At 40.1% G+C, this 24,810-nt stretch overlaps 1 protein-coding gene across 5 annotated transcripts in view; it reads right to left on the minus strand.

Moving 5' to 3' along the window:
- Positions 1-24,810, minus strand: part of PCDH15 (protocadherin related 15) — a 1,497,017-nt gene that overhangs the window by 330,837 nt on the left and 1,141,370 nt on the right. For all 5 annotated transcript variants that reach the window (XM_030569599.1, XM_030569597.1, XM_030569596.1 and 2 more), the window contains 2 exons: positions 15,116-15,248; positions 3,126-3,205 (listed from right to left, as the gene is read on the minus strand). In XM_030569599.1, coding sequence (XP_030425459.1) covers positions 3,126-3,205; positions 15,116-15,248 — 213 coding nt within the window. The remainder of the gene's footprint in view (positions 1-3,125; positions 3,206-15,115; positions 15,249-24,810) is intronic.

The following is a 24,810-nucleotide window of genomic DNA, read 5'->3' on the forward strand; positions in this document are numbered from 1 at the left end:
AGCCGTAAAAATGTTGGCATCCTGTGGGGCCATGCGGGTACCCATAGCAGTGAAGGTATATATTGTCCCCAAATGTGAAATAGTTGTGGGTGAGGACAAAGTCACAAAGTTCAGCCACCAGGTTAGCTGTGACATTATCGGGGATAGTGTTCCTGATAGCTTGTAGTCCATCTTTGTGTGGAATATTGGTGTAGAGGGCTTCTACATCCATAGTGGCCAGGATGGTGTTTTCTGGAAGATCACCGATGGATTGTAGTTTCCTCAGGAAGTCATTGGTGTCTCGAAGATAGCCGGGAGTGCTGGTAGCATAGGGCCTGAGGAGAGTCCACATAGCCAGACAATCCTGACAAAATGAGGCTACCAAGTGTCTACACTGGAGTCTCTGTGGCAAGTATGCATTTTAAGGAACCATACAGTGTTACAACCACCAAATTGAAAGCACACTTGAGGAGGCTAAGATTCTAGTGGATCTGGCAATTGTCACATTGCGGGGAAATGGGATTGATTGTTGTTGTAGAAAGAAGACAAACGACACCATATGAATTGAGGTGCCAAACCAACAGACAGAAATATAAAAATGAAAAAAGAAGAGAAGATAGTGAAGTATGAAAATGAAACTATTATGAAAACTAGAACAAAAACAATCCCAGTGATTACTGGAACACTTGGGGTGTACCTTAAGGGTATGAATGAGCTCTCAAGAACATGACAGGAGTGAAGGACATCACAATCGGTGACCTCCAGAAGACAGCACTCTCAGGCAGAGCAGAATTTTAAGGAAAGTCAAAGGAAAACAAGTGAATTTGAACAACTAAAATGCTGGAATTCTGCAGAGGTTTAAACAAAACAGCTGAGTACCTAAACTTACAGAGTTGATTCGTGGTCAGGATTTATTGGTGGCTCCTATTGGTGGAGATAAATGTTAAACAGTAGCTTTTCCCTTTTTATGCTTAAATATCTTGTATGTTATGAAGGGTATTTGTTTAAAACAAAACAAAACAAAACATCCCTATGTGTAATGCTGAGAAATAATAAGATGATTGATTGATTGATTGATTGATGATGAGAGCACAGCAAACTAGTTTCCCACGAATTCCAGTGTCTCCTAATTTGTTTCCTGACTGAATTCAAAATCTTAGTCTCGCTCTTAATCCAAAAAATCTTCAATGCACTGATGTCATGAATATCTTAAATAGATTTGTGTCCAACAGGGACAATGCATGTGAAGACAAACAGAATGACTCTTAGGATACCTGCAATAAAAAACCTGTGGCACCAAATCCCAGAGGCTGAGTCAGCTGACTCAGGTTAGCAGTGTTTAGGCTGCAGGGCTAAAAACAACAGTGTAGATATTCAGGCTCAGACTAGAGACCAGGCTCTGAGGAGACACACTCCCCTTAAGGGGGTCTCAGAGCCCAAACATCTACACTGCTATTTTATAGCCTAACACCCTGAGCCCTGTGACCCTAAGTCAGCTGATCCAGGCCAGCTGTGACCATGTCCATGGGTCTTTTATTGCAGTGGAGACAAACCCTTAGATACTGAGGACTAAGTGTTGTACAGCAAGTGACACCAACTTTGGAACTGTATGCCAGTAGAGTTTAGACTACAGTCATCATGGTTTTGATAAAGGCTTCTTCTAGCAATGACTACCCTCACACATATATACATTGAAAACATGGTAGTGGAAGGCTAAGTTAGTTAATGGCCACACCTGTGGGATTTATTTAAAAAAACAATGCAAGCCCTCCCCCAGAGGTTACAGCCTTGTAGGCATTTCTCCTGAGAACCAACACTCTCTTCAGTGGATGTTCATGATTGGAATGTAGGCAGTCGTGCCTAGCAGTTGGAGCACGAGTCAGCCCTTATGGTTAGCACAGGAGTTGGTAGCCAAGAATCAGAACCCAGGATCAGAACCAAAGTTGGGAGCAAAATGGAAGAGCCAAGGGTCAGAGTTGAAGTCAGGTTGGGTAGCCAATCAGAGAGCCCATTACCAACTACCTTTTTACATAATTTTGTCAGTGCTTAGAGACCAAGGTAAAGGTCACCTAAAAAATACATTAAATTTAGATTAGCTAATCCCATCCAAACATTAGGGGTTGAATTTTTATGGATCTACTGTCTTTTATTTTGGTATATTCACACTGGTGTAAGGAAGTCTCTGCAATTCTTCACTTAGGATATGGCTACACTTGAAATCTCAAAGCACTGCAGCGGCAGCGCTTTGAAGTGTGAGTGTGGTCGGAGCGCCAGCACTGGGAGAGAGCTCTCTCAGCGCTGCACGTAAACCACATTCTCTATGGGTGTAGCTTGCAGCGCTGGGAGCCACGCTCCCAGCGCTGGGGCACTGATTATACTGAGGCTTTACAGCACTGTATCTTGCAGCGCTCAGGGGGGTGTTTTTTCACACCCCTGCGCACGAAAGTTGCAGCGCTGTAAAGTGCCAGTGTAGCCAAGGCCTGACTCCTTAAACCTGATGAAATTAGATTAACATATAAGCCCCTAACAAAAGCCCTCCTCTTCCTCTCACCTCTGCTTACTCTCTTCCCATTCTCTGCACGGGGAAGTCATTTTACCCTCCCTTTCCCTTTGAATAGGAATGACATTTGGCAGAATGGCAGGATGTAAATTGCAGCCACTTGAAAGAATATGGGGATACTGTCTGGTACTTGTAATATATCCTGTTATTGAAATTAAGGAGATTTTCAACTGTAGGAAAAGATAAATGTTTCCCATTTTACTGGTGTCTGAAATATCTAGTTTTAAAATAATAGCTCAAAAAATCTTCCTTTTCATTACAGAGTAGTATTTTTCAAAGTTAGAGAGTAAGTAAAATATTCCTTTCATTAGCAAAAGGCTGACAACTTTAAAGGCATCTAATTAATCCCAGGTCACTCTTGTAAATGGAATATTTCCACTTCAATAGGTTTTAACTAGTAAAATGTTTAAAATAAATAAATAGTCCCCTGTGTAAAATTTCAGAGCTCAGTACCACCGAGTGAGCTCTCATTAACAGGTAAGAGCTGAACAACAAACAGCTGAACACCTCTGATTAGAAGTCGTTTCTCTTGCTCACAATCTATATATTCATTTGACAGAAGAATTAAAAATGTAGTTCCACTTACGTTTCAGAGAGATTAAAAACATGTTGAGGATCTCCATTTTGGATGAGGTATCTTATTTGGTCACCCTCTCGATCAGTGGCCTTCAGAAAAACAATCAAAATAATATGTTACAGTCATAAATGCTAAAAAAGTTGGTTAGTGCTGTTCAATCGATATGCTGTAAAATTAACCTTCAAAATAGAGCCATTTAAATATTAAGTATCTTTACAAGAGGAATCAGTGCTCACTGTTTCCATTTTATCAGCTATGGCTGTATGTGCAGTATTCACTATGCAATTGCATTACATCAATATTCTGAACACATACAAAAATATTTTAATTATTTAAAATATACACTTTCAAATTATTACCACTAGTATGAACAAGTAGCATATGAAATTTATTATTTATTTAAGTACTTATGTTTTCTATTATTTTTAAGGGCTGTGCAAATATATTCTGATTGGACCAAATCCTGACATTTCCTTGACAACCCTCAGAGCGGGACTTTTCCCCTGTTCTTCTCATCCAGATACTTTACTTTCTGGTTGTTTTGTTTGCCATCTTTCTCAACCTTTTTGCTGATGTTCCTCTTACTGACCCTCACGCCTAAATCACAACCCTTCTGACTTTTCTTTCAGGTTCCTGGGTCATCCTGGAAGATCAGGATGAGAACAATACTTTCAAAAAATGATTTCACAATAATAACACTGCTCTACAGCCAAAATGCTTCTGAAATAAATGTAGTCCAACTTCACTAATTCTGGGTCACTGAGAATGAAAATGATGCTTAAAATTGTTGATTGGCTCTAGTTTTCAAGATATGCTATTGGGTCAGTATATACGACCCTTGACTTGGGAATGGCAGAGGAGAAGTGAGTTATAAAGGGAAGGGATCTCAATTTAAACCAGAAATGACTAAAATACATCTTTGACTGGATCTATGAATACATCTATGACTGGGTTTGGACAGTACTTGCTTTTTAGGCAAAACAATGAATGATGCAATCTGAAGCTGGTATTGCGTCATACGTGATATGACTTGCATCATGTTATTCCTAGAAGTCATGGATGATGCAATCATAACGAAGCTTACATCACTCTGCTGAACAAATTGCCCTATATCAGCTCTAGAAATCATACAGTGTCGTGCTCTCTTATTTGTCAGTGTTTGATTTTGCAAAGGGACACATATCTGTTTAGCCAAAGTGAGCAGGGATGCCTCGTACTTGTGTGAACAGTGCAGATAACTTCTGCTATGTTTGTGGTGAAGTGATTTTTGCATCACAAAAGCGCAGTATAACCACTATGGTTAAGAAAGCCTATCACCTTTCTTTTGGCTGCAAAATTGGAGATCAGGACAAGAGGTGGGCCCCACACATATGCTGCAACACTTGTGCAACAAATCTTCACCAGTGGTTGAACAGGAAAAGGAAATCTATGCCTTTTGCAGTGTCAATGATTTGGAGAGAGCCAACAGATCATACCAGCAATTGTTACTTCTGCATGGTGCCTTCAGTTGGGAAAGGTGTGTCAAAGAAGAAAAAGTGGACTGTGCATTATCCAAACATTCCATCACCTATACGCCCAGTACCCCATGGAGAAGGACTGCCGGTTCCTGATGCACCAGAATCATTCTCACTTGAGTCAGACGAGGAAGAGGAAGAGGATGAAACTTCTGGTCCTGAACCATCAATGTCACAGGACCCACCTTTTCTCCCATCCTCCTCCTCTGAACCATACCTCATAACACAAGGTGAACTGAATGACCTTGTCAGGGATTTGGAACTACCCAAGAGTAAGGCAGAGCTTTTGGGCTCCAGACTACAGCAGTGGAATCTCCTGCCAGGCTATCAGGGCAAATGGAGCCCATCAATGCTTGCAAACTATTGCTGGACAGTGACAAGAGATGCTCCATTGAATGAATATAAGAGACAAGCCAAGAAGCGCCGAGTAGACACTGAATAGGACTAAACTATGTACATAATAGTTTTTTGCCTTTTGTTTCATAATACATTTTATTTATATAACCCTTTTGCTGATTTTTAAAGTGTTACATAAACAGGACAGGTGAAATATTATCATGTAAAGCAACCATAAACACATGAAAAGACCTAGATTTACAATTTATGATTAAAACTCTACTATCTACACAATATACATAGACATAAAATGTAAAAACTTAAATATCTTAGAAACAGTAGTCAATCAGTTGTTTTAATTGTCATATTTGATTTCAGCACATCAAAATACATAATAAATATCACATTTTATCTCTGAAGCAGACGACTTCTCAAAAATTGTAGACCAGTGTAATTGTCCATGCCGTTGTTACCTTCCCTGGGCAAATTTTAATGCCCTAAAAAATGACATTTGAAACATTTGATATTTAGATTGACATAACTGTTCTTGCAATTGTATCCATGAATCTGAACTTCACATATTGAGTGGCTGTTTTAAGAAGAAAAACAACAAGAAACTTGACATGTGAAATCTTGGAATTTGCAAACCAAGCACATACCAGAAGATAACTACTGAATAAGCTCTGCAAACTGCACAAATACTTTTCTCTCAAAAACTGTCCAAGCAAACTTGAAAGAATGTTGACATTAATAAACATCTCTCTTAACTAGTTTATAAATAGAAGCTAGTTTACATGATTGACAAGATTTTAGCGTACATGTTAGGAAGAATACAAATGCTGTGAAATGCCAGAAGAATTTAATTCTATTTTCTACATCCTCATAACAGTTTTTTTAAAAAACCTAATATATTGGTCTGCAAAGGTTGATAACTAATGTTATTAGTAGACCCACTTATAAAAGTGAAAAACAAAAGGGAATTTCTTTTGTTTTTTTTTTGGTTTTTGCTGAAAGATTGTGATGGTAAAACTCACAATCATAGATTATTAGGCTTGGAAGAGACCTCAGGAGGTCATCTAGTTCAATCCCCGGCTCAAAGCAGACCAACACCAACTCAATCATCCCGGCCAAGGTTGTGTCAAGCCAGGCTTTAAAAACCTCTGAAGATAGAGATTCCACCTCCTCCTTAGGTAACCTATTTCAGTGCTTCTCCACCCTCCTAGTGAAATAGTGTTTCCTAATATCCAACCTACACACACACACACCCCCACAACGCGAGACCATTGCTTCTTGTTCTGTCATCTGCCACCACCGAGAACAGCCAAGCTCCACCCTCTTTGGAATCCCCTTTCAGGTAGTTGAAGGCTGTTATCAAACCCCTTTCAACTGGTAACTGGTGATGGGCTGCAGTGGAGTCCAACTTTTTGAGCCTGAGGGCCAAACATTATTTTAAAAAGTTCAAGAGGCCAAAATCAATCTTTTGAGGCAATACAAACCAAGCAGATACACAGTTTTCCTGCTGGGGATTCCTCTGGCATGGGGGAATCGCTATCAGGTGCAGAGTTGACAGAGTCGGCTCCTAAATATTCTTCCCAAGGCCCTTGGCACAAGGTATGTGTTGGCTTTTGGGTGAGGAAGTGTTCTGGGAATCCCAAGATGGCATATGATCTCTGATGTGCTACAGACAGTTCACACAAGTTAGATCTGCTCTTGAGCCCCTCAGCTCCACCAGTTTTGCCACATTTGACTGCCCAAAGTGTAAATATCTTTACATTTTTTTCCATGCTGCCCTTTTTGTATAAAGCAGCAATCATAGACTGTTCTGTAAGCCACTACCCTCTCCTCTTTCAAATATCTCTTTAAGAGAAGAATTGGTTGGGAATTTTTTGACAATTTTTGGGGGTTAAAAATGATGATTAGTCAAAATGAAATCTATTTGATGAAACTGTAATTAAGAAAGGTTTCTCAGGTCCAGGAAGAAAAAAAAAAAGAAGGTTCCCCCCCCCAGAATAGCATATAGCCAAGTGGGTAGGGCATTCACTCTGCCTGATTGAGACAGAGAACCTCAGCATAGGTCTCCCATATCCTAATCACCATGCTGTTGGCTATTCAGAGATGGATCTCTCTCAGACACCCCTGTTGGAGTTCTTTCACTTTGCATAAATAATTACAGTCCTCTCCACTGAAACTGTCCTCTTCCTTTCCAAGTCTCTTTCCCATACTCATCCGCCTTAAATTGTCTACTGCCTTTGACACTCTTGAGAACCAGTTTCATTTTGATGTTCTTTTTTTCTTTTCTTTTTTTTTTTTGGACTTCTGTGTTTCTGCCCTTTCCTGGTTCTTTGCCTGTCTTGATGACTGCTTCTTCAACCTTAGCTCTGATAGATCCACTTCCTTCTCTTTCACTTTGTTTGGTGCTTCCAGAGGTCTATACTTTGTCTCCTCTACACTCATCTCCATGTCGGGGAGCTGGACAATAAAATTTCATTTTTTAAAACAAAAAATGGGAAAAAATTATCTGACAAAAATTGTTGCGGAAACCCCACATTTTTAAGAAGCTCTAATATTCAATTAATTTCCATTGTCTCCAACATCACTTTTATATTGATGAGTCTTAAATCTCTCTCTCTACACACCTAATATCTTTCCCTCTGTCTAGGGTCACATCTCTTAACTGTCACTGTTTTTCTGTTACTTTTCAGAACCCTTTATGTTTCCCTCTCACTTTCTCCATTATAGTTGACAAACTCACTGTCCTGACTGTCGATCAAATTTGCAACATTGGCAGCTTTTTTCCCTGCTCTTCTTGAATCCAGACTCTCGAACACAAAAGAACAAAGACATTCCACCTCTCCCCAATAACTTGGGAATGCACATCACTGATATGGTAGGTTTGAATGTGCTTCTTTAAAATGCACAAGTAATAGCAAAATAAATTATGTATGATCTTAATCAATTAAATTCAAATAAATACATCATGTAAAAACACAAAGAAAACTGCAGACTCATAACCCAATAAAAATAATCTCTCTCTAAATTTGGATCAGCTGATTAAATAAAATTGTATTTTGACACCTGTATATTTCAAGATCAATTAAATGCACCCATTTTGCCATCCCTAGAGAATTACTGCCTGCTGCCTGCTTGTAGAGTACACCTCCGTAAAATGGTAATTGCTCTATTCCTGCTTATCGAAATCTCAAGAAAATAAGAACATTTGCATACTTAAGCTTTAATCAACAATGGCTAGCAGAATGTGAAGTAATAAACAGCTTCTAGGCATGCAATAAACGCAGTTTTATTTACCAAATAACACAGTGGGGATTATTTATTGCTGTGTTACTTAAGGTAATCTTGATTGTTGCTATTAAAATACCAGTTGTAATCAACTGGGTACATTTTAAAATATGTGGAATTAGCATACAAAATAAATTGGACTTTCCTTCATCTGTGTGTTAATAGAAGGAACTGACAACTAGAATATCCAATAAAGTGGAATTTTTAAGTGTATGTAGCTATTGGGTATATTTGAAATATTGAGGATTACTTATTAGAAGTTGAAATACACTGCAAGGCCTTAGGGGTCACATAGTTCAGAAAAAAAATTAAAGAACCCGCTCTCAAAAGAAGCTGGTCATTCGTGGCTATTGTCATCAGAATCTTGTGTCAAAAATTAAAAAAAGTGAATTAAATGAACAAGGATTTAAAATGTGGTTTTTGTTGTTGTTTTTTTTGTTTTGTTTTCAATACTCCTCACTTCCATCCTACCAAACAAAACAAGGATTCAATTCTACAAACCATTATGCATCTGCTTAACCTTTAAAATCACATGCAGTCTCCTTGATCTCAATGGAAATGACACGTGTTCAAGACAAACAGTCTTTGGACAAATTTTATTAGATATATTTGTGATTTAACAATAAATATTGTGTGTAAATATTGCAATATCTTATTTGAATTTAATAATAAAATAATAGATTACACATATGCCAGGCTGTGTGTCAGGATACACATTATACAATACAAAGCTATCATTTGAATGTATACTATAATAAGGTGGGTTTTTTTAATTTTCAAAACACTGTTCTTTAATAAATTAAAATGTTTTATGCTCTTTTCAAAATATTCTTAGTAATAGTATCTGGGGATCTCTGGTATGTAATGGGAGTACGGCCATGGCTAGCTACACCACCTAAATCCTCCCCTCCATAGCTGACCAAGTCACTGAGAAGGGATTCAAGGACCATGACTCTTTCATGCCCCCACTGGCATGGCTAATATCACCCTTTCTCTGCAAATGAAATTTAGGCCTGACATGTTTTCCTAAAGATAATTTTAACTAGATTAAATAAACACTTGTTTTAAATTTCTGAGTATACAACTTGATATTACAACGCAATATTAACAATTAAATATTGAAAATTAATTTGGAAACTTTGGGAAAAGGTCAAGGCTCATTTCAACACTCTATTTACTTTTCCAATACTGTGTTTGCATTATCCAATATCCTAAAACTAGCTAAGGTTTCCAAAATTGGACCTGACAACACAGGATACAAACAAATCACGGGGACCCACGCTCTGGGAGAGATGAGTGAGAATGGAGAGAGATTTGTGGATTTGTGTGCACTTAACAACCTGGTCATAGGAGGTAGCATCTTTCCTCACAAGCGGATCCACAAGATTACCTAGGTATCACCAGCGGGCACCACAGAAAATCAGATCAATCATGTCTGCATTAGCAAGAAGTTTAGAAGATCCTTGCAGGACGTTAGTTAGAAGAGGAGCAGACGTGGCATCCGATCATCACTTAGTGGTGGCCAGATTGAAGCTGAAGCTGAAAAAGAACTGGATAGACACGTCAGACAGAAGAGTGAAGTACAACATCAGCCTTCTGAAGGACCATAAGATCAAGGAAGATTTTGGACTGAGGCTGAAGAATAAGTTTTCAGTATTACAGGATCGGTTTGAGGAAGAGGAAGACAGTGTACTAAACAGATGGCAGAAAGTGAGAGAGACACTTAGGTCAGTATGCCAGGAAGTGCTTGAAATTAAGAAACACCAGCAGAAAGAGTGGATCACAGCAGAGACCTTGATCAAGATAGAAGATAGAAAGAAGAAGGCAGCAGTCAACAACAGCAGGACTAGAGCAGCAAAGGCCAAAGCTCAAAAAGAGTATGCTGAAGCCCACAGAGCAGTGAAGAGGAATATCAGGAAGGACAAGAGAGAGTATGTGGATGAACTGGCAACAGAAGCGGAGCAGGCAGCATACAGCGGTAATATGAAACAGCTGTATGATACTACTAAGCGACTGTCTGGAAAGTTCAGCAAGCTAGAACGTCCCGTTAAAGACAAGCAGGGGAAGTCTATAACAGGAATAGAACAACAGATGAACAGATGGGCGGAGCACTTTGAGGAACTCCTGAACAGACCAGCACCACCAAATCCACCAGATATCAACTCAGCTAACGAGGACCTCCCAATTAATTGTGATAAACCAACCAGAGACGAGATCAGAAAAGCCATCACCATGATGAAGAATAGGAAGGCGGCTAGACCTGATGACATCCCAGTAGAGGCCCTGAAAGCAGACCTGGATGCTTCAGTGGAAATGCTGTACCCCCTCTTTGAGAAGATATGGGAAGAAGAAGTGATTCCGGTAGACTGGAAAGAGGGATATCTCATCAAAATCCCCAAGAAAGGAGACCTTAGCAACTGTGCCAATTATAGAGGAATCACACTCCTGTTGGTGCCAGGGAAGGTCTTCAACCGAGTCCTCTTAGAGAGAATGAAGGATGCCATCGATCCACAGCTACGAGATGAACAGGCAGGTTTCCGGCAGAACAGATCATGCACAGACCAGATAGCAACGCTTCGCTTCACAGTCGAGCAGTCTATAGAGTGGAACTCCTCGTTGTACATCAATTTTGTTGACTATGAGAAAGCGTTCGATAGTGTGGATCAAGAGACCCTTTGGAAGCTCCTTCGGCACTACGGCATCCCAGCAAAGGTGGTCAACCTGATCAAGAACTCATATGACAGTATACACTGTAGAGTGATCCATGGAGGGCAGCTTACTAACAGCTTCCAGGTGCAAACTGGAGTCAGGCAAGGATGTTTGTTGTCACCACTTCTCTTTCTTCTCGTCATCAATTGGATTATGAAGACATCCACCTACTAGCGTAGGAACGGAATCCAGTGGACGTTGTGGACCCAGCTTGGTGACCTGGACTTTGCTGACAACTTTGCACTCCTTTCGCACAGTAAACAGCAGATGCAAGAGAAGATCAACGTAGTGGCAGCCACGTCATCACAGGTTGGCCTCAACATTCACAAGGACAAGACCAAGATCCTTAGGATTAACTTCATCAGCAATGACCCAGTCACACTGAATGGAAGCCCCCAGGAAGAAGTGCAGTCCTTCACCTACCTATGTAGCATCATCAACCAGCAGAGTGGCACAGACGCAGACATCAAAGTAAGGATTGGTAAGGCAAGAGCAGCCTTCTTACAGCTCAAGAACATCTGGAGCTCTAGAGAGCTGTCTTTGGCAATAAAAATTCGACTATTCAACTCCAATGTGAAATCAGTCCCACTGTATGGAGCTGAAACCTGGAGGACAACCAAAACAACCATCAGGAAGATCCAGACCTTCATAAAGAGCTGCCTCAGAAGGATTCTCCAGATCTGCTGGCCAGACATCATCAGTAACATCCACCTCTTGGAGAGGACCTGTCAACTCCCAGCAGAGGAAGAAATCAGAAGGAAAAGGTGGGGCTGGATAGAACATACACTACGCAAGCAGCCAACTAACATCACCAGACAGGCACTGCGGTGCAACCCTCAAGGCAAGCAGAAAAGAGGCCGTCCAAGAAACACCTGGCGACATGACCATCAGGCTGATAGCAAAAAAATGGCCTATACCTGGAACCAGTTAGAACGAATGGCCCAGGATAGAGGACTCTGGAGATCTGTTGTTGGCGGCCCATACCCCGATTGGGGTGACGGGCATGAGTGAGTGAGAGCTAAGGTTTGCTACCTACAGGATAACCTGAGCCTCAAGGATTGCATATTCCTGCATTAGAGCAGCTGCCAGTTTAATGCCTATTCCTGATTCAGCCTGCTGCTGGCTCCCTTTTTTCAATGCTTTCAGAGACAACTAGCTTATGATTGACTATGAAAATTATCCAGAAGAGTTGGGCTGTGTAATTCTAAAACACACTACAGGCAGTATAAATGTGCCAAAACGTAACTTTCAGTTTTGGGCTAATTTATTTGTTCTTTCTCCGCGTGGGTGTTTGTGTCTGTTTAACCATCCATAATTATGCTAATCTTTTGTCAGTGGTTCAGCACATTGTTTAACAGAAACTTTCCCCCGTGCATCTGCATGAATCAGTCTCAGATAAAGTTCCTGTATTTCGTTCTGGTTTAGATAATTTATTTTCAGTAAATTTACTGAAAATGGCAAAGATACAGAGCCATATCCTCTGATGAGTATCGTAGCTCTGGCACTGACTTCACTGATTAGCTCCATTCACTGGAGCTCTATTGAATTATGCTATTTATACCAGCTGATGCTCTAGTCCACTGTCTCTGATTCTATTCCTTTGAGTATCTGCATTCTGCTGAGGTAACCAAACTACAGTATGTGGGCCTCATTCACTACAGACTGAGTTCTCGGGTCAAAATTGTCCAAGCAATGCTATTAGGATTGTCAATTAATTGCAGTTAAGGTATGCGATTAACACAAAACAAATTAACTAAATTAAAATTATACTTGTGATTAATCACAGATTTCATTATACTGTTAAACAATAATAGAATACCAAATAAAATTTATTATAAATATTTTTGAATGTTTTTCTACATTTTCAAATATATTGATTTCAAGTACAACAAGAATACAAAGTGTACAGTGCTCACCTTATATTATTATTTTATTACAAATATTTGCACTGTAAAAGTGATAACCAATAGTATTTTTCAATTCACCTCATACAAGTCCACTCAGTCCTACTTCTTGTTCAGCCAATTGGTAAGGCAAAAAAATTTGGTTACATTTATGGTAGGTAATGTTGCCCGCTTCTTATTTACAATGTCACCTGAAAGAAAGAACAGTTGTTCGCATGGCATTGCTGCAGCTGGAGTTGCAAGTTATTTACAAGTCAGCTATGAAAACATTCTTATGCCCCTTCACGGTTTGACTTGTAGGCACTTAAATTTTACTTTGTTTTGTTTTTGAGTGCAGTTATGTAAGATAGTAATAATAATAATTCTACATTTGTAAGCTGCACTTTCACAATAAAGAGATTGTACTACAGTACTTGTCTGAAAATGAGCACTTTATATTTTGTATTCTATGTTGTAATTAAAATCAATATATTTGAAAAATGTAGAAAAAACATCAAAAATATTTATAATACATTTAAATTGGCATTCTATTGTTGTTTAACAATGTGATTAAAACTGCAATTAATCATGACTATTTTTTTAAATCTTGTGATTAACTGTAATTTTTTTAAATAGTTTGACAGCCCTAAATGCTATCTGCTTTACTATTTTTCACTACTGAGTTTTAGTTACCCACTGACAACAGTTAGCACGAACTCCATTTGGGATAAATACGTTCAGGCTAGGTTTTTTAAATAAGCCTAAGAGAATTAGTTGCCTAAATCCAATTGCGATATGAGTGCCTATTTCTTTTAGGCTTCTTTAAAAACTCCAGCCCAGATTTATTGAAAAACTCACGGTTTTGTGCTGCATTTATTACAAGGGCCTGATTCTACAGTAGCATAAAATAGCAAACTGAGCAGGGAACCAGGCTCAAAGTGAGTATATAATAACGATTTCACATACTGTATTCTATCTACACACACGATATAGCTACATCCACACTATGAGCTGGAGGTGTGATTCTCAGCTCATATACACATACACATGCCCACTGGGTTGAGGCGGGTTTGCACTTGGCGCAGCTAAGCCATGCTGCTGCTTCCTCTGCCTGTGCTGCTAGTGGCTGCATGACTATTTCCGTTTGTGCTAGGTCTCACTGAGGTAGCATATGTGTACGCAAGCTAGGAATCACACCCATAGCTCATAGAGTAGACATAGCCTATATGTAATGATATAACATATAACAACTTTTGGAGTCATGCAAGGAAATGCAGGATCACATAAAATTGCATTTTACATACATCTTGGACCACCTCAGCTGTATCCTGCCCACTAATCCATCTATTCCATTCCTAACTTCTGAGCACTTTCAAATAGCAGCAATTTAAAACACACTCACATACAGTTCCTTCTTCCTTCCCTAAATGTGGAATTATCTCCCAAAATCACTTGCCTCAGAGGTAAAGCCCTTTTCCACTGACAGGTTCAGTGGTCCAATACCAAGAATGCTCAAGACCAGAAATAGGAATTTTGAACCACTAGAAAGAGAGAAGATTCTCAGCTTCTTATCGGGAAAAGCTTGTTGATTCTGGGCATAGTAGGTCCTGAGTTATGAGACATCAGAGGACTCTAACTGGGACATTGAACATTTTGCCTCTGGGTCACTGGTTCAAATCATGCTCCAGTCAGCAGTGACTGAAAGTAATTACACAACTGAATAGTCATAATACATGTGAAAAAATGAACTGTTAGTGTCAGTGAACATCATAGTGGGTAGATACAATAAACACAACTGGCCTCCTTTTTGGCAGTATCAGCAGAGCGGCTAAGGAATTAATGGACACAGAAATGGAATTTTTCTCTCACTTTCAGAAGTGTTGAGACTAGTGAATCATTACAGGGAAATTTGCATAACCAGTGTAACTGCCTGGTGGATAAATACAAGCCTTTCAATATTCAAGGCTTTCATGCAGACAACCTACACAAATATTAAATTCAATGAGAAGTTTAAATATAATCTATTATTCTTTATCACATTTCTGAGAAGAAGGCTGGTTAAAAGCTATGCATGAATATATTTTGGTATGATGGAAATCTGAAATGTTACAAAAATGCCAAGTCTGCATTTTCTTATTCGCTTTTTCTTACGGAATAGATTTTAATCCTCGCTTTGACCTCTACAGGAGGACAGGACCCTGAGTCTCACACATGTAAACAGAAGTAGCTGTGTAAAGGCTTCCACTGAACTATTCTGTACCTGCAGGTTTAACAACACGGCACCAATTCTCATGGCCTCACTGATTTCAAGACTGTACATCAGCTGGGGAAAGCGGGGAGGGCTCTGATTGTTTGGAGGAAGTACCTCAATGTAAACAGTAGTGATGGAGCTCCTGCAACGACAGAAAAAGAAGCAAACCCAAGTCAAAATCAGTTTAAAGCAGAATGGCAATATAATCTACAATTCCTATATCTATGGACTGTCCTCCCTAATCCTGTAGTTCACACAACCTATCTCTCCTGCTCAAAACCCTTCTTCAAGTCATACTTCTTCCTGCATTGTCTCAGAAATGACCCAGACTCCTATCTCAACCTATCAAATTCTTAAATATTTTTAAAAGGAACTAACTTGGTGCGTGCTTTGCAAAAATGAGCCCCCAAACACCTGAGTTGTATAATGTCTTTTCTGACACAGTGTCAAATTCTGATACACTAATGCATGCTCCCCCATTGGGGGAAATCCTTGACTGGTGAAACCAGCTATGTTTCTTCGGGGATAGAAGACAGGGATGGCTGAAGGAGGGGACAGGGCTGGAAAACACAGCACTCTAGATTATGCTCCTCCAAATTAACACTGAGTGCCAAAATAGCCCACAGCAACTCCAGGATAGAGAGAATGGGAAATGTGTCTTAGACGCACCTTTTTCTTATATCTCAGTACAACTGAAGATCTAGCCTACACACTTTACTATACTACCAATGTCTACAATATCTCCAGAACCATAAAGCAGTGCCTCACTATCAGGAAACATGTCACTTAGTAAACAATCATCACACAGCAGATTATTATTATTATTTAGTTTTTGTATTACTGTAGTGCCTAGGAGCCCCAGTCATGGACCAGTATCACATTTTCTTTTGCATAAACTAATTGACAATCTTTAAATCTCCATTTTCTTTAGGGCTGAAGTAAAGGAAATCATGATTTGACAAATATGTCTAAAACTGCTGGGAAGAAATCTGAACATGTATTTTCCAGAGGATATAAAATACGAATAGTTTAAAAATCTACTAAAAGGTACACAGGAATATGAATTTGAAATCACTTTGAATCAACTGAAGATAAGTATCAGAGGGTAGCCGTGTTAGTCTGGATCTGTAAAAGCAGCAAAGAATCCTGTGGCACCTTATAGACTAACAGACGTTTTGGAGCATGAGCTTTCGTGGGTGAATACCCACTTCCTCAGATGCATGTAATGGAAATATCCAGGGGCAGGTATATATATGTGTGCTAGCAAGCAAGCTAGAGATAACGAGGTCAGTTCAATCAGGGAGGATGAGGCCCTGTTCTAGCAGTTGAGGTGTGAAAACCAAGAGAGGAGAAACTGGTTCTGTAATTGGCAAGCCATTCACAGTCTTTGTTCAATCCTGAGCTGATGGTGTCAAATTTGCAGATGAACTGAAGCTCAGAGAAACTGCTGAGCTTCAGTTCATCTGCAAATTTGACACCATCAGCTCAGGATTGAACAAAGACTGTGAATGGCTTGCCAATTACAGAACCAGTTTCTCCTCTCTTGGTTTTCACACCTCAACTGCTAGAACAGGGCCTCATCCTCCCTGATTGAACTGACCTCGTTATCTCTAGCTTGCTTGCTAGCACACATATATATACCTGCCCCTGGATATTTCCATTACATGCATCTGAGGAAGTGGGTATTCACCCACGAAAGCTCATGCTCCAAAACGTCTGTTAGTCTATAAGGTGCCACAGGATTCTTTGCTGCTTTAACTGAAGATAAGTTTACTTAAATACCATAAAATGCACATCACTAATCAATACCTTGGTAATTAGCTGTACAAGATTCTGATACAGTACATGCTTGTTCTTGCTATATTACAGACACTAATTTTTTTACGTATAAAGTTAGAAAATGTTCATGTTGATAAAAAATGTTTATGTTGCTTGTATCATGCCAGACATTAGCTAAATATTCCACATCCTCCCTACATAGTTCTCCCAGTGCACGTCATGTTTAGCTACCTGCACAGCCACTATCCACACTGTGTGATTGTTTAGCAACATGGAAAAATGTTATCTAGGGCAGTGGTTCTCAAAGCCAGTCCACCACTTGTTTAAGGAAAGCCCCTGGCGGCCGGGCCAGTTTTTTTACCTGCCGCATCCGCAGGTTCGGCCGATCGCGGCTCCCATTGGCCACCGTTTGCTGTTCCGGGCCAATGGGGGCTGCGGGAAGGATGGCCAGCACATCCCCCAGCCCGCGCCGCTTCCCTGCAGAAAAACTGTGCATATGTTTATGCACATTCAACCTACCTCTTTTAGAGACACAGTTTGGGGTCTGTTCACCACCTGAGATAATTCATAGGAAAACAACAATTTTTGACACTATAGAGGGTGCTAAAGTTTATGCAGATGATGTTTTGATCAGGGGAAAAGAAGTAGAAAAGCATGACCAGAGGTTTTGGACAACTCTGGAAAGAGCAAGAGGTGCTGTGTTAAAGCCAAACAAATACAAGCGTAAATTCCATGTAATGGAAAACATACACCCATGGGAGAACTTAACACCGCCAGGCGTGCAGGGAGAGCACAGTAAGGCAGAGGCCATATCCAGCATGCCTGCCTCAACAAATAAGGAAGTTAAACAAACAAAGATCCCCTGGAATGGTGAACTAGGGAAATTCATGCCTAATCTAGCTGTCCAAACAAGCAACCTAAGAGCCCCACTGTGCAAAAATGTCTAATGAGCTCGGGATGTAAATCTTAGTAAAGCATTTGAAAAACTGAAGGAGTTAGCTAAAGAGGCCCTAGTCCTGAGGAACCATGACAGTAAGAGTAAAACTAAGTTGAACATGGATGCCTCCAAGAAGGGTATTAGCACATTCTTCTTACAGCAGTACGGTCAAAACTGGAGACCAGTAGCTTGTGTGTCACGGGCACTAACAAAAACAGAGTGTTGATATATGCTGAAATGGAGGAGTAGGTTTTCGCTTAAGTCCATGAGTGTAAACGTTTAATGTCTATATTTATGGGAGGCCATAAAACACTTATTACTATTGCCAAGGGGGAACTGAAGGAAATCCCAGCCCAGGGTCCTGTGTAAGTCAACACCTGAGTAGGTGATCTCTCATCAAGGACTCTATGTCCACTGCTGTCCCTTCAGTTTGGGGAATGGCCCTGTGATGGGGTGGCTGCCCCTCACTGGCAGAACAGGGGTTAAAAGTAATTCTAGGGAGGCTGTGCCAGAGGCAGCCAATTAGAAAGTGGCTGAGAGGAGTTGCCATGCATGGCTCAGCAGGCTCATAAAAGAAGAGGAAGCAGGACAGAGTTCAGTAGCTGACTGGAATTTGAAGGGAGATGACAAAGCTCCTAGCAGGGTGAAGAAGCCCCAGCACTTGGGATAGTTCAGTGCTGCAAACAGGGACAGGGGAGCGAGAAAGAGCTCCTGGCTGGCTGCTAGAGCCTGCAGGCTGAGGCCCTGAGGTAAGGGCAGAAGAGGGTGATGGAGCTGCACGGGAAGTGGCCCTGGGACAGTGGACTGTAGTTGCCACTGAGGGAAGTGGCTAGGTGGAGACTGTAGGTCCCCCAGAAGGGAAGAACATGGAGTGTGGCTCAGCTGTAGGGCAGTGTCATGAAGAGAACACCACAGTTCTTGGAGTGATGTGGGTCAGAAGCAGAGGTGAGGATGATCGAGACACCATCAGAAGAGGGTGCAGAGCTAATTCCTAAGACAGCCAGTAGGAGGTGCCACAGTGGTAAGTCATGCCCCATCACAGGCCCGCTATAGTCCAAGTTCCTGCGGTGGCTTTTCTCTAGTAGTGACTCCTCGTGGACCCTGGGTGGCATCCTGTTGTGATCCCAGATTTTTCTGGGTGAGGCAGCTGTAAGTTTGATGTGCTTGGAATCTCCACAAGGTCTCCATGCTTCAGTCACCTGAGCTCCTAGGCCTCTTTCTCAGTCTCCTTTGGCCAGGAAGACAGTGCTTGCTTCCTGATGGCTTACTCAAATCGCAGATTGGTGATCCTTCCCCTCAGCTAGGGAGGCAGCTAGCTCCTGCCTCTTCACCAGTCAGCCATGAACTGAGCTGGGTTATCTCCTCCTCCCCCCCATCTCCAGGCCTGGCATTAGCTGCAGCTATAATAGGACAGGCTAGTTGAACCTGAAGGCTCTCTTTAATCCCTTCTGTGCTGGTAGGTAGGTAGGATTCTCTGCTTCATCACATTGGGTTTAGACATGTAACCACTAGTCTCCATTATCCGATGGGATAGTGGAAAGTAATGTTAAAATAATAAAGCAGCTACTGAAAAAGGCTGCAGAGTCTCATCTGTACTTAATACTGTTAAACGATAGGAGGGCACCAGCAAAACTTGGTTTGTCACTTGCATTCATTCATTTTAACAGAGAACTAGAATACCTGTAATGTTAGATGCTGATGTCAGTGGAACTGGGGATTTGCAGAAGTATAAAGAGGAAGAAAAAACTAACAAAAAAGAGCAGTATGATTTGGAGTCCTGAGAGTAGCAGTCACTTCACAAACATCAACAGTGTACATCTATGATAGTAATCAATGGTTGCAAACAACATACATGTCATATAAGATTGTTGTCCCAGCTGAACATTTACTGTGGTGTAACAGATGATGCCTGCTACTACTTCCACTAGGGAGGGAAATAACAGGCATCAAGTTTGGTTACTTTGCCTGAGAATGTCTCAGTTAGACAACAACCACAATACGTCAAGACAACCAAGCCCCAAACATACTGCCAGAACAAATGGACTTACTGCCTCCTGACAACAGTAGTTTTGATATTTCAAGGGTGACCTGCAAGTTCAAGTAACAGTACAAGACACCTGAGGGATTAATTGACCATTGTTAGTAACTAGGTTGATTACAAGTATTTGAAATTGTGTTATATAAATGTTGTTTGTTAACTGTTATTATTTGATTCTGGCCAGGAAAAGATTATGTGGTTTTGGAAACTGTGCCTTTAAACAGCATAGGTTCCCAGACAGGAGGTCTGGGGGAGGGAAACTGCAGAGAAAGCTGGAACTGGTCACTGAATAATGAGATTCTCTTTCAAAACACCTTTGGCCCAGAGTGATTACTGAACACCACATTGCCCATATAGGGGGCAATGAAAAGCCACACCATTCCCAAAGTGGCATTGGAGAGATTGGACTCATTTTCTGTCTTCTCTCTGCACCTCCTTGTGGAGTCTGCAGTGCATGCAACAGTGGTGAGAGGGAACTCTCAATAGTTACACAAAGGGGGAGGGGACTACTTCTCACTCAGGTGTCCCTGACTACACAGAAATTGATCACTATCTGGGCCAGTGTATACCAACTGCTCATCAATACTGTTCTAAGGTATGCTAGCATGTATGTACAAGTATAAAGAGATTTGTATGCATATTAGTGGACTCTCATTTCTGAAGACATACTGCATCACTGTAGATACCCTTCAAAGAGAAAATGCAGATGGTCAGGTGGATAGACCTGATCTGGTGGATTGTTTTCATCATTAACTGTAATGATCCTACAGTCTAAGAAGAACTGGAGGAGGACAGGAAACCTTAAAATCTGCTCTATAATTGCTCATATATCACAAATGCCTTTCCTTTTTGTCAATACACTGGAAATTGCTCATGAATGACTCCTTAACTATGACATAAATAATGAATATCTGATAGAATTAAGCATGATTATTTGTCCTTGATTAATATAATTAAATATAATTTAGTACACTTATATCATGTTACTAAGTCTAGCTAATAATAGATATCTTAAGAATATAGAGTACAGTATTTTACCATATGGCTATAATGAATTACAACCATTAATTTGAAGTGTTAATCAAAAATAAGATATAGAACTAAGCTAATTTTAAATTTGGATTCACAAAGCAGAACCCAGTCATTTATTACTTTGACAATGAGATATTTTTTCCTCATCTAAATTACTATTTCATATTTCTTTCCTTCTTATTGAACTCTTACTAAACCCAATTAAACTTTCTTATTTTTTCCCCAGGAATAATGGTCATATCTGAGAGAAAATCCATCTGTATTCCCCTATTTTAAGTATAGGAAATTTCTCTCAAAGTCTCCCAAGGAAGAAAATTTATAAGTAGAACCATTGTACTTTATTGAATTAGATCACTCTTCAACCTAACAAACAGCTATATCCCTAGGATGAAATCCTGAACCAATAAAGTTAATAACAGCCTTTGTCAGGAAATGCCATCAGCTGTAGATAAGTCAAAAACCCCGAATAAATTTGAGTCTATAAAATATTCAGTATATAATAGTCACCATTAAAAAGTTAATATATGACCTTAATTACTACACAGTGTTAAATGAAAAAACTTCAGTATTTCCATATACTTTAAAAAGGAAACATGGTAAATAAGTCAGTAAATTTTTGAGTGAGTGAATTGAAATGTTTAGTTTTCTAGTCTTCCAGAAAAATATCAGTTACACATCACTTATCTCATTTTGTGCTATTGATAGCTTAAAAAAATTAAACCAATCTAAATATACACACTATTAACCCATCTTTTTACCTCTTTACTGGAATTCTAATGTCCTCCTTCATTTATTTGCTGTATAAAGAGGAAGTGACAAAAACAAGATCTAGTCTAAAACTTGATTCCAAGTCTGTCCAAATAGATTCCCTCAAGCTTTCTGGGAAAACAAAAAGAGTTTCTTTCTGGTAGTCATTTTTTCCTTAGAGACTATATCCTCTCTTTGAGCTGCTCTAAAAGCAATGCAGCACTGCTCCTTTATAATATTGAGTCAGAGAGCCAAACATTCTCCTCAACTTCTCTAAACTATGAAAAGAACCTGCCTAGAGTCATTCCCTCCACCATCAATATCTAGACTGATGTCACTTCACTTTATTATGCAAACCTGGATGGTGTGCATTAGGGTCTGTTTTGCTCATCACATCCCTTATTCTACTAAAGCCCATAACTGGCATATTTTGTAAGAGTGTATTAGATTTGGTACTGCTCCTCTGGCCCATCATCCTTAGGGTTTGATTAACCTCATTCAGTCTTGGACTCTCTTTCTCTCAGATAAATTATTAAAGAATGTCCTGTATGTATGTGAGAATTCTGTTTGGAATTACTATGGGGAGGGACTGAAATATAATAACTGGGAGAAATCTTCCTGTGAATGTTAGCAATCCTCCAATAAGATTGTATGTGTGTTCCACAGATCGCACTGTCTTCTTATTTGTTGTATTCATGGATAAAAATTAAAGTCAGACAGTTGTTCCAGATCCTAAGAGTTCTTCACAGCGTGAAAGTAGAATGAATTATATTGTGAAAATAGAAAGGATTAAAGAAATGCTATCTGTACCTTTAAGCAAAATTGTTAGAATGCTGCAATCCAAGTGTCAGGAATACAGACATTAACATAGAACAACTGCACCATTTAAGGGCAATTGGTGAAGTATTAGCCTTAGATCGATAAGGGTTAGTAAGAAAGTAGGATATGAATGCTGTGCCCCAGGTGAATTTTACTGTTTTGCTCTCTTTGTTCCTTTGTCTAATTCCCGCTCTTTTATCTGTATAAATAAGACTGTTTGGGTCTTGCATGGCCACTCACATTATCTGGGTGTTATTGGCGGAGCGCTGCGCTAATAAAACAGAGTGGTCTGACAAATTGTGAGTCCTGATTCTAACTTTGACAACAGCAAGAACTTCAGGGAATGAGTTATATATTTGAACTAAAATGTCTTTATAGAACACATTCTTTAGCTGCCAGGATTTCTTTTCCCCAAAAACATTTCAGATTTGTCAAACTTTATCTTAAACCCATAAACTTTTGCAAAGATTTAAACGTCTTTATCTCCTCAAAGTAATCCAAAACGGCAAGATCCTATACACATGCAGCTCTGCTTTGTGATGTACCTCACATACAATGTGCACTGTATTGTGCATGTCACATACTCTCTCAAAGGATTCTATGACTATAGCCAGGGCCGGCTCAAGGGTTTTTGAGCCCCAGGCAGGAAAAAAAAAAAAAGAAGCCGCGATCGCGATCGGCGGCTGCTCTAGGGCACCACTTTCTTCTTCCGTGGCAATTCAGCAGCAGGCCCTTCCCTCTGAGAGGGACCTGCTGCCGAATTGCCGCCGAAGAACCTGATGTGCTGCCCCTTCCCCTTGGCCACCCCAAGCACCTGCTTGCTGAGCTGGTGCCTGGAAGCGGCCCTGACTATAGCCAGTAACAAGAGCGCAAGTGGGCACTCTTACTTGATTCTTTAATAAACAAACAAGCAAAATCTATTGCCATTTATTCAAACTATTGCTCTGGTATCAGTGTATGGGATCTGAGAATAGAGTTACCCCCTTGATATGAATTATTCATAGACTCATAGACTCATAGGTCAGAAGGGACCAATCTGATCATCTAGTCTGACCTCCTGCACAAGGCAGGCCACAGAACCCCACCCATCCAATTTTATAACACCCCCTATCCCAGGACCGAGTTACTGAAATCCTCAAAATTGGTTTGAAGACCTCAAGCTGCAGAGAAATCACCAGCAAGCGACCCGTGCCCCACGCTGCAGGGGAAGGCGAAAAACCTCCAGGGTCCCTGCCAATCCGCCCTGGAGGAAAATTCCTTCCCGACCCCAAATATGGCGATCAGCTAAACCCTGAGCATGTGGGCAAGAGTCACCAGCCAGACATTAATTCAAAGATTCTATTTCTCTGAATGAAATAAAAGAAGCCTGTGTGCATTACCTAACTTTAGAACCAAGTGAGTAATTTCCAGACTCTTTCTTCTGTTGCCATCTGTCTATCTTCGATAAACCTTGTCTAATCTCTGACAAGTAATTTTGGGTGATTCACAGAAGATGTCTGAGAGAGGTCTGATTTACTGAAAGTTCTGAACATCCACTCTCTGGAAGTCAGGCTCCTTGAATGCATCTCATCTTGGACACTCAAAAACTGAGACACTCCAAATCACTAGTCAATTTTGGAAAAAAAAATGTCATACGTCTATAACAAAATAGACCAATGGAACTACAAGAAGAGAGATCTTAACTTGCTTTTGGTGAATAATATAATAATCAGCCCCTCCAATAGAAGTAAGGAATTCATCCCTCAGCAGGATACCATTAAAATATAGATCTTAGGGCACATGTTAATAATTCTTTACGATTTGGTAAAGGGTTTATTACTAGTGAAAACAGTGCTGTAGAGAATGAAAAGTTTATCTTGGACCAAGGTGTAATGGACACCACGCCTTTGAGTCAAATGCTTTAAATATTTTAACAACAACCGTAAAGATCTTCCTGTTCCATGCCAGTGTTCAACAAGTAAATTATTTGTATTGCAGAGCCAACTAATCAGGGAACCAGCATGCTAGGCACTCTACAAATACATAAGACTACACAGTGTCTATATCAAAGAGTTTACACTCTAAATTGAAGCACAGTGCAACAGAAGAGAGTAACACATGACAAAAGGGAAGGGAAGACAAAATGTAAGACAAAATGTATGAGTTTAAGATGAAGTTTGACAAATCTGAGATGTTTTGGGGAAAAGAAATCCTGGCAGCTAAAGAATGTGCTCTATAAAGAAGTTTCAGTTCAAATATAAGACCACATGTTTACAGAGCTTAGTTTGTAAATAGTCTGATGGATCACCGATAATTTGGAAATATATAGCAATTTGGAATAAACAAGTAACATCCCAGCTCAATTTAGCCATC

Source organism: Gopherus evgoodei, chromosome 7 (assembly GCF_007399415.2).
Source record: "Gopherus evgoodei ecotype Sinaloan lineage chromosome 7, rGopEvg1_v1.p, whole genome shotgun sequence".
Lineage (NCBI taxonomy): Eukaryota > Metazoa > Chordata > Testudines > Testudinidae > Gopherus > Gopherus evgoodei.